An 11,398-nucleotide genomic window follows, 5' to 3' on the forward strand; every position below is an offset into this window, starting at 1 on the left:
TTGTTTGAGTTATATTTTGTCGATCGATTCTCTGTTTACATTGTATCATTGAACTAATGATTGAAAGCAACAACGATAACAATGAACATCATTAATTATGATTTTATCATATCCTACTTAGCAGGTTAATGTTTAGCTCAAATGGCCGTTAACTTTTTAACGAAAAAGTATGAGTTTGAAACATATTAATAGTTGGGTGACTATTTTGTAACTTTTAATAGTCGGAGGATTTAAGAAAATAGTACACTATATTCGAGAGACTATTTTGTAACTTTTAATAGTTAAAGAATTCAATTAGGCAATGCCTTATAATTGAGGACCATTTGTATAATTAACCCTCAAAATAGTTTACGATAAAATATATATTTAGTACCTGAAATATCATTTTTGGTTCGTTTTAATACCTAAACTTTCAATTTTTTCAAAATCATACCTAACGTTTAGTTTTTGTTTCATTTTAGTACCATAGGGTTAAAAATTTAACGCGTTTAGTATTTAAACTATCAGTTTTGGTCCGTTTTAGTACCTAAACTTTCAAATTTTTTCAAAATTTAACGTAAAATTTGGAATGAGGTACTAAAATGAAACAAAAACTAAACTTTATGTATGTTTTTGAAAAAAATGAAAGTTTAAATACTAAGACAGACCAAAATTGATAGTTTAGATACTTAACAAATAATTTAACCAATAATTTATAATAAAAATTATAAATTTTTAAAAATTATTTTATTCAAGACGAAAATATAGTTACTTTATAAAATCGGAAGGAACAAAATAACAAAATTTCAATTTTATTTCAATCTTACGGTGGAAAATATAGGTTGCAAGTTGAGACCAACCCACCAAGAAAATCAGCCAACTAAAACTCTATATTCAGAGGCGCTAAGCTAACCTCATCATTTCTCTGTTCCTTTTCAGTGAGAGCAAATCGCTTAGGAGCCAAACAAGGTTTGCTCCTTTCCCTTCTCCGTAATTTACATTTAAATTCTCCGTTTCTATTTTAATTTCCCCCCTCCCCGAATCGATATACCAATTTACTTTAGTTCTAGAAGTATGGCATACATGTTGAAAATTTTAATCTTATATCAATTATCTGGTCTCTAGTTTTTGAAATTTCATGTGTTTTATTATTGGATTTATTGTTATAGACAGTTTTGATTTCTGGGTGGTGGATAGTTAACCCCGGTGGATAGGAATTTTGGAGTACTTTGGTTAGCTTTTGATTAAGTGTGTTTTTTTTTAAAAAAAAGAACATGTTAAAAAATCTTTCTTTTTGCCACAGAAGGAAGAAAAATGGTTTTGTGGATTAGTTAATAGGAATAGCTCGGCGAGAAATGTGTTTCAGAAAGGGTTGGTAGTTGAAATCCTCAAGGAAAGGTTGATGCTACCTAACTAAACCAAAACTAACTTTTGAAGGCATTAATTCTGAAAGAAATGTTAATTGGCCTTGAACTAGTGAATAAGAAGTGTTTAATGCCGACCAAATCAATGCTTTTGTTTCTAGGGTCAGTGGTAACTGGTAAGTGAAGTTTTGCCGAAACTAGTTTCCAGTTTATTTTATTCGCTCTTACTACATATATATTATAATTGTTTGAGTTGGTTTGAGCAGTGGTTATTAGTACAACTTCTGTATTCTGGAATTTATTTTGATTGGTATAATTTTATATTAAATCATTGATGGATGAAATGAAAGTCATATTATTTCTTTTCATTTACTTTTTGTGACGGACTCAGTTTGGTCATTTTATTGTGATGTCAATCAATCGAGTTTCATATATGTTTCATCTATTTCAGCCTGCTAACGGTCATTCAGCATAAAGTTTGAGTTCAGGTTCTCTATCCTCATATTGGATGGCCATTATACCATGTGGAAGTACATTCGGTGCCCAGTGGAGTATTCGTCCTCAATTTGCAATACATCCTTATGTCCCAAACCGAATAATGACAGCCAGATTGGGGTAAGTTTTCTACTTAACTCTTTTGCATATATAGAAAGGGAATTTTATCATCAGACTGCACTTATTTCCTTCTAGACCTTTATGTGGATTTGGAATTACTGAATTTGCAGTCTCATTACTACTTGCTAGTTTTGGTTCCTGCACTAGCATTCATTTGAATTTGTGAATTTGATGCATGGCATATTGGTGAACATAATGGTTAGCTGGGCAGATATACCCCCTTTGTAGTTACTCTTTTTGTTTAGACTGTATTTATGTTTGTTGATACTTGATAGTTGATTAAAGAGAGACCTGTGAAAAAATGTGATGTTTTACCTCTAACCATTATAGTCTATTTGTTGGTAATCATGGAATCATCATTTTGGTGTTTATTGCTCTTATGCAGAGTCACAAGTACAATGAGTTGTTTGGGAATGGGATCATCAAATTCAGGCTTGTTTTCACGTGATTCCTTACCGTTGTTATCATTTATGAGGCCATCTCAAACATCACATCATCGTAGGGGAGCATGGTTCATTGTTAGAGGTGAAACTGTGAGTGTAAACTACTTCCAATTTTTTTTCTTTTCTTTTCTTTTGTTTTTGTTTGGTTTTTTTTGGTGTTGTGTTGTAATTTTTTCGGGTTGAAAATAGGCTTTAATGGTTTTTAATGACTTAATTATACATTTTGAGCAGGATTATTACACTGTCCTTGGTGCGTCGAGAAATGCAAGTAAATCTGAAATCAAAAGTGGTTAGCTGAGTTAGCAGAACTTGTTCAGTGACTCTTCTAATTATTGCTTATATAATTTTCTTTGCTGCATTTATGTTCTTATTTTTGTTTGCTAGTTTACATTCTTATTTATGATTTTTCAACTAAATGAAGTTAAGTTTACCCAGGATTTAAGGGTTTCTGCATGTAAAGTCGTAAAACACTATTGCACAAGCTTTAATTTTAAGGGAGGGTAGGTGTTAATACCATAAATAAAAGAGAATTTAGAAAGTGTGGATTGATGTGAAGTGAAGTTAAGACAAATTTTAGGATATAACTAAGTACACAGTGAGCATGTATAAAAATTGAAAAAGTCTCATCATATTTTGGTCGGGTTACATCAAGGTGCACATTTACAAGGAGAATAAAAGGAACTCTTGCAACTTTAAGAAAGAATAAGACAATGGATCAACCAGGATAGTTAACATTTGGTGGTATTCACATTCATGGTCTCTGCTAATGAAAAGATTTTAGGTGTTTCAACTATCTGAAGGAAATTTTGTGGTTGTCCTCCTTTGATTGGAGCTTCAATTTTTTTCCATGATTACTTCCTGCTTTTGTCTTCCATATTATATTATCTTACAGTTTTTAAATCTGTTGGTTTTTTCAGCTTATCTCAAGCTTGCTCGAAGTTACCATCCGGATGTGAACAAGTCAGTTGATAACCTTATATCTCTTGCCTCCTATTTATTGTTGTGTTTATCACATTTTTATATATTTCATTATATTTATGTGTGATGTGAAGTGCTAGTAAACTTGAACTTCAATTTGATGTGGTTCAGATAAAAACATGACATGATTATATCAGCAAGCTCTGGTCATCTGGATTTTCTGGGATTTGATGTGATGCAATCTGAATATCAGATTTAGATTGGCAACAATCTGCTCACTGAAAGTTAATCTCAGAAGAAATAAATAGATGACAATTCACATCTGAATTGGCTATATTGACCCATATGAGAAAACCTGTGTGAATATTTTGGGCCATGTGGTGTTGGTTAGTCTCTGAGAATCATCAAAGTTTCTAATTATTCTACTATGTTTTTTTCTTTCCCATTTTTAGATCTAGTGGCGTTACAAGTTGTTTAATGTAGAAGCGACCACAATGATCATAAAAATGTATTCTCTTATTCTGGTCAAACAATAGAAATTAACTTCCTTGCTGGGTTCTGGGAAATGGGTTTCATTAGTTCTTGCATGACACCGTTTCTTAGGCAGGTTAGAAATTTCGAATTCCCTGGGAGATCATGTTAATGAGATGGGTCAACATCCACTTATTTTCATTGTACTATCCTCATCTTAGGATGGAGGAATCAACTGTGATGATTTCTGTTGATGTAGCACACACTCTCTGGTTTGAGTATTTGAAGTTGGCTAATAACCTTTTCAATAGAAAAGCGCCGAAGGGATGTCTGTCTATTTCAAGCAGGGGCTCAAATAAAATCTATCCAAAATGAGGTCTTAGAGAATGTGATTGTTGAAAGAAAGAGAATGGAATAGTAGTCATAAATTTCCCAATTTAGGTGTTTGTTGAGTTTTGTTCTTATATTCGTAGAATTAATTGCTGAAATGAAGAGTGTAGAGCAGTATTTGGAAAATCTCTGACTCACAAGTACTTTTTCTTGAAAGTTTGTTTTCATTTTGTGTTGCTAGTTAAAATATCTTCTTTAACTCACGTATGCTCGAACAATAATGCTTCCCCCACCTTTCTCATCATCATATAATATTCTGCAGAGATCCAGGAGCAGAGACAAAGTTCAAGGAAATTAGCAATGCATATGAGGTAAGAATATTATGTCTTGCTTATTATGGTTTCTTTTGGATGTGTAAAACGCAACCAGTTCTTAATCCCTGTGCTTATCTAGTCTTTGAGGTGCATTATATTGCTTAGGTATTGTCGGATGATGAGAAGCGATCTCTATACGACAAATATGGGGAGGCTGGACATAAAGGTGCTGGTATGGGAATGGGAGTAAGTTAATTCTACTGATGCTGAATAAGATCATTCATTTCAAAATTATATTTCTCTATATTTCATTCAGCATTGATGGCATGTTTGCTTTGACAGGATTTCAGCAATCCTTTTGATCTGTTTGAGTCGCTATTTGAAGGCATGGGTGGCATGGGCATGGGCGGACAAAGTTCCAGGAATTGAGCTGTTGATGGGCAGGATGAATATTACAGTCTATTATTGAATTTTAAGGAAGCAGTGTTCGGAGTTGAGAAAGAAATCGAGATAAACCGACTAGAAAGCTGCGGAACTTGCAATGGTTCTGGTGCAAAACCTGGAACAACACCGTCCAAATGTACCACATGTGGTGGTCAAGACCAGGTTATCTTATCTGCAAGGACTCCACTGGGCGTTTTCCAGCAGGTAATGACATGCACTTCGTGTGGCGGGGCAGGGGAAATTTCTACCCCATGCAATACATGTTATGGTGATGGGCGGGTAAGGAGAACGAAGAGGATTAGTTTGAAAGTGCCGGCTGGTGTGGACTCTGGTAGCCGTTTAAGGGTCCGGTCAGAAGGAAATGCTGGAAGGAAAGGTAGGTCCCCGGGTGATCTATTTGTAGTCATTGAAGTAATCCCAGACCCTGTCCTAAAACGTGATGATACCAACATATTGTACACCTGCAAGGTGTCATATATAGATGCAATACTGGGAACAACAATCAAGGTTCCAACTGTAAATGGTATGGTTGATTTGAAGATACCAGCCGGAACCCAGCCGAACAACACCCTTGTAATGGCCAAGAAAGGTGTTCCTGTTCTAAATAAAACCAACACGAGGGGTGATCAGGTGGTCCGTGTCCAAGTTGAAATTCCAAAAAGACTGAGCAGTGAAGAGAAGAAGCTTATTGAGGAACTTGCTGACTTAAGCAAGGGTAAGACAGCAAGCAGTAGGAGATAGTTTCTGGGTCTTTCAGGTGAATACACTGATATTAGGTGCTATTTGCCCCGGAAATCGTATTATCTGTCCGGTATCTGCGGCTTCCGAAGTTGGAACTACCAGTTCATGCGAACACATTTTGATGTTCTGAAAATGCATGAAGTAGGAAAGCTGAAAGCGGCTAAAATTTGGAGTGATAGGTAAGGTAAGATTATATTGTGATAGTTGTCCCATATAAATGAATCTCGATGGAAACAGTGAGGTGTAAGAATAGATAAATTCCTCTGTGATTGCAGTCTTTTATTAGCAATTCTCTGAGATTGAACTATAATTTGGGTAACAATGTTACCCTTCAATTTTGTCTCTCTTTTATTAAAATATTATGAATGAATGATGAAAAAACTTCTCTCGTTCGTTTGGATTAGCCCCAGCTAATTTATACCTTTCAAATAACAATTGTAAGTTGCGTGTATATTTAGTATTTATATAGTTATTGAATGTATAGGTAGAGTTTAATATTTAATTTGTTTCTTACATTGAAATTACAATGATAATATTTAAATTTTATTGATCAAGATTTTTAAAACTTAATTAATATTTTAAACTATATTTTTTTAATTTTGAATCTGATGTTAGTTTTCTTTGGTGGATGATAAGTTTAATAGGTAGTTTTTTTAATTATTTACATGGATGATAAAGTTTTGATATAAGTGTTCTAACATGGATGATAATTTTTTTTTATATATAACCTAATTTTTTAAAAAATTATATGTTATTTTTGGTTTTTTGCTTCTTTTTCTTGGGAGTTGTGGCAAAATTAGTAAGACAGTGCATCTGAAAAAAAATTTGTAAAATAATCTATCAGAGGAATTATTTCTTCAGACAATACAAAAGCTACAATACACAACGAATACTCATTGGAATCATGGTGTCAAAGGTAGCTCGCCTGTAGCCCTATGTGTCTTCATGGTGTGTCGCATGGAATACTATGTGTCTTTATTCTGTAGGTAGGTCACCTGAAGCGCAATGTGTCTCCCATGAAATTGTCCCATGAAGTTACAACATGGCAACTTATATAGCCTGCATGGCAGCAATAATGATACTATTTTAGTAACCAATAATGCTGTAATAATACACTGTAATAATAATATAATAATAATGGGGGTGAGAAGTTTTGATATATATGAGTGTTATGGGTGTGAGGGTGGATAATCGGAAATCAAATTTAAGAAGAGAAGAGAAAGGAGAGGAGAAGAAATAAAGAAAGAGAAAAGAAGAAGAAGAAGAAAGAAATAAATTTAAAGGTATTTTTTTTAAATTATTGTAATAAATTAATATAGATGATTTTTTTAATTTATTAAATTGATATTTTAATTAATTTATGTTTTTTTAGTTTTAATGAACTTTAGTTTAAAATAAATCATATTTGGTTTAATTTAAAAATAAATTAGATTATGTAAAGGTTTAAAGGAATCTTTTCAAAGAAGGTATTTGTTGTTGTTGTTGTAGTTTAAATTAGTTACTTAGTTTAGATTATTTTTAGATTAAATTATATTTGTTTAAATTAATGTTTATATCAAATTATTGTAGTTTAAAAAATTATTTTTTCAACATATTCGTTCAAATGATAGAACAAAATCAACTGGTGAGACTTGACGATCAACATATTTCTAGCCATTTGAGAATAATGGTGTTATTATTATTTAATAGAATAATATATTTTATTTGAGAACGGATTATTATTATTAAATGCTAGAAGTTTATTTTATGATTAATTGATTAATTTCATGAATTAATTAATTGTAGGAAGATGAGAAGAGAATCCTTCGACACCGACTCAGTATTTGTGATAAGCCACCCTTTGATTGGATAACTTGCAAGAGACTGAATTTTACAATACAAAATTTGTTCGAGAGTACAAGTTGATCATGTGTTTGATCAGTGTGTTGATTGAACGTTGGAGATAAAAAAACACATACATTTCATTTTTCGTGTGGAGAATGCACGATAACTTTGGAGAATGTGGCCATCCAACTCAGGATCCCAACAAATGGGATGCTAGTGGTGCAGAAAAATAACTAGAATGATTTAAAAGGGTGGCGCTTGAGGCGATCATGGTTGGAGAATCAATTTAAGCTCTAACAAAATATTACCCAACAAGAAATTTTATATGCAACTCGAGCATATATATTGCAGTTGATTAGAGAAGTTTTAATGCTGGATAAATATGTTAATCTAGTTCATACACAATAGCTTTCGTTTTATGATATATTTTGAGAATACTTGTCAATATAGTTGGAGATTAGCGATATTGGCGTTCTTGTATCGTAAGATGTGCAAGGTGTCAATAATCGTAAACAATATTAATATAGTGGAAATCAGTGAATGCTTGATGTTGTTACAATCATGGGCTTGACACATACTGTTATTTTTAACACCGATTAGTCGAACTACGGTTGACTTTTCTCTTATCGAAAAATAATATTTCTCTATTTTGAATTAAAATCTTAAATTATATTTTTTTAGATTAAAAATAATTAACAAATATTTTTTTGATTGTTATATAGATGGAGGCATAAAATTGAAACAACTGGGTTGGTGCACAATAACATTAAAGACATTAGTTTGAAGTTCGACATTTGAAGCAAAAATTAGGAATATATATATTATTATTTATAATTACTAATTTTTTATAATTAAATTAAATTTTATATTTATTTATTTATTTATATTTTTCCTAATTAAGTTTTATAAATTTTAATTTTACTGTTTAATTGGAGGTCATATGTAGATGCATAAATTATTGCATGTGTGTGGCAAGATGTTGGAGATAGTTGTCAATATTGGTGTGTTGTTACATCGTGGATTCCTTTTTCTTTTGTTGAGTTCTAGTTTTACCTTCCTATTCCACAGATTCCATACGATCACGACGACCTCTACAAAATAGATGGATGAGACAAGCACAACGTGAATTGGATTGAGAAGCATGCGAACTACATTAATATTTAGAACAACAAGGCTTCATACTTGCCAGCTCTTAGTCCCATTCAAGATGACGAATTTTATTTTAAGACATCGACTTACCTTAACCATTATTAGGATAATGAAAAGTCACATTTGACAATGACGAGAGAAAGACGATAATTTATACAGTTTAAGAAAAAATGGTAAAGATGAAAAATCTATACCGAGTAGGAGTGGGAGTTCATCTCACCATGAAGTGGAAACAACACCTGTGGGTAATATCTCAGCTCAACCTTTGGGTGATAAGGGATCATTTCATCAAGAGTTTGATGATTCTACTGTTGTGGCATACATATCTAAATTTATGCATCCTCAGACACTCATCTACTTTCTGTTTAGATTAATATATGATATTGATATTTTGATAACATGACATCCATGATGTCAAATACGACTATTTTTCATTCTACATTTCCATAGGAGATGAGAGAGCAGAGTGGTGGACATATATTTACAACATCATGTCATATGCCCTAAGTGAAGGAGGAGGATGTCTATCAAACTCCTCAGAAACCAGAACAGCCACAACACAATTGACGTGGGCCTCGAAATCATCATTGCATACCACCCTGACAACGAAAATAATTCTAAACGGTCTATTGTTTATGTATAAAAATTAATATTAAATAAAATATTATTTATTCAAATGATGGTTTAATTCTGTTTAATTTATTTATGTAAATTATATTTAATTTATGTATTTAAATTCCGCTTAATTCATTTCAAACCATATATGGAAATCCATCACACTCATTAAAAAATAAATAGAAAAAACCAAAAATTCATTCAAATTGAAATAAAAAAATTCAAATATTCATTCAAATACAAATATGATTACTGATGAGACCTATATCTTTGTATATTTGGATACTTTTTTTAATGACCTTCACTCATACGTAATCCGTATCTTTTCGATTGACCTTTCTCTCTAATATGGAAATCCATACTAGTATTAATATGAGTGCAACTAGGTCGATCCTTTGAACTTCTACGAAGCATTGGATTCTGTAGACATTCTTCATGATCATTTTCAACCAATATGATTTATTTGTAATCTTTATGAACTCATAGTTGTAGACACTTAATATCCTTTATAGGTAAAAACACTCATCAATATAATTTTCACTCTTAGACCAACATGCATACATACAACGACTGTATGAGCACATGGATATCTCCATGCCTGAAAGTGACTACAATCACACCATCTATGTTGCAAATCAACTCTAAATGTTTGACCTTCTCCTCATTCACTACAACGTATGTATTTTACAACAAAAGTGTGTTCAATTCGTTTCAAGTTTTGAACAAGCATTGAGGATGCAAATCACTCGTTTGCTTTTATTGCTTCCACCACTTTAGGAGCCCAAATTTGACCTCTATATATGAGACACTCAATCTCCTTCCTTTTATCAGACCAAACCTCAACCAACCTAAAGTATGTCTCTTTCACTACACTCACTATTGGGAGATGATGTGTACATGTTAGTATTGAATTAATGGCCTCAATAAGGTGTTTTGTCATTTTTTTTGTATCAACAACCATCATCGTTTGCTTGTAACCATTTTTCTCGTAGGAGTTTTAAAGTCCACTTTCGAACACGCTCATCATGAAGCACTTCTTCAAGCTCTTTTTAAAATTTGGTTTGCGTAGTTCATATTCTTTTTCATAATATATATTGTGTTAAACATCAATTAAAAAAAACATAAATGGATACACATGTTGAAAATAAAACTTACTCATGTGCATTATCTCGTTACATATGCGGGCATTATGAAACTAATTGATAATATTCTTACAAATATATCATATAAAAAATGTGGGATATGCATGTGGAGGTATCCAACGACTTTCTGGTCATTCCATTGCCGCCAAAATGCATGCTCCTCTATTGGATATCAAACAAACTCCATCTTCTCGAACAACACATTGTCGTAGATTGGTAAAAAAGAAATCATAAGCCCTTGTTGTCCTCCTTCAATGATAGCGAATGAAATTGGGAAGATATTTCATTGACCATTGATGCTATGAAACTATTACAACATTCACGTAAGGTAAAGTATTTTATCAAGTAATAAAAATGGATACACGAAGTGTATCAGATGTCGAACCCACAAAGAGAATTAAATTACAAAAGAGTTATAACAAGGTATTCATGTCTGAAAGTTATAGATAAAAAGTTGGTAGTTAAAGGTAAAAATCAAATTTAGAAATACCAGACAATGTTACAACATTAGTGAGAGTAATAGGTCAAGGATTGAATGGATTAAGATAATATTTGGTAGCTTCTACTACGAGCATATCATTATCCACATGTCTACGTATCTAGCAATGATTAATACTATCAAATAGACATAAATCATGTAATACCCCAAAATTTTGGCAAGTACCTAAAATGTAAATATTGAAAATTTTGGGGCTAAAGTGTAAACTTTAGAAAAGTTTATAGACCAAGTTGAAATTTTCAAAAAGTTATGTATTTTGGCCCTGTAAATGAATAGTTCACCCCGAAGAATGATGTTTTCGCGGGTTTCAGTTTTTTGATCCAGAGATTGTATTAGAAGCTATAAAACGATAATATTCGGTAAAACTTCAGATAATTTGATCAAATAAAAATTTAGGAAATTTTGAAGGATGATAGTACGAGGTTAGTAATTTTATTTTATATTTTTTGATCAGTATAATTTAACATGGATTGTTGGATTTAAGTTGATTTTTCATGTTAAATTGGGATCGTTAGATTCAAATGTTAAGATTGTAATTTTAGGAATAGTT

The 11,398-nt window shown here is 32.1% G+C and overlaps 2 protein-coding genes across 2 annotated transcripts; both read left to right on the top strand.

Moving 5' to 3' along the window:
* Positions 1-840: 840 nt before the first annotated feature.
* LOC120195461 (chaperone protein dnaJ A6, chloroplastic-like) lies at positions 841-5,728 on the top strand. Its single transcript, XM_039197482.1, has 8 exons — positions 841-948; positions 1,795-1,958; positions 2,344-2,491; positions 2,633-2,690; positions 3,319-3,361; positions 4,443-4,491; positions 4,600-4,680; positions 4,777-5,728. The coding sequence occupies exons 2-8, from the start codon at positions 1,852-1,854 to the stop codon at positions 4,861-4,863; spliced, it is 573 nt and encodes a 190-aa protein (XP_039053413.1). The 5' UTR covers positions 841-948; positions 1,795-1,851; the 3' UTR covers positions 4,864-5,728.
* On the top strand, positions 5,086-5,802 carry LOC120195608 (chaperone protein dnaJ A6, chloroplastic-like). Its single transcript, XM_039197579.1, has 2 exons — positions 5,086-5,593; positions 5,636-5,802. The coding sequence occupies exons 1-2, from the start codon at positions 5,086-5,088 to the stop codon at positions 5,800-5,802; spliced, it is 675 nt and encodes a 224-aa protein (XP_039053510.1).
* Positions 5,803-11,398: the final 5,596 nt, after the last annotated feature.

The sequence above is a fragment of the Hibiscus syriacus genome, unplaced genomic scaffold (assembly GCF_006381635.1).
Source record: "Hibiscus syriacus cultivar Baekdansim isolate YM2019G1 unplaced genomic scaffold, ASM638163v2 tig00117016_pilon, whole genome shotgun sequence".
NCBI classification, from domain to species: Eukaryota; Viridiplantae; Streptophyta; class Magnoliopsida; order Malvales; family Malvaceae; genus Hibiscus; species Hibiscus syriacus.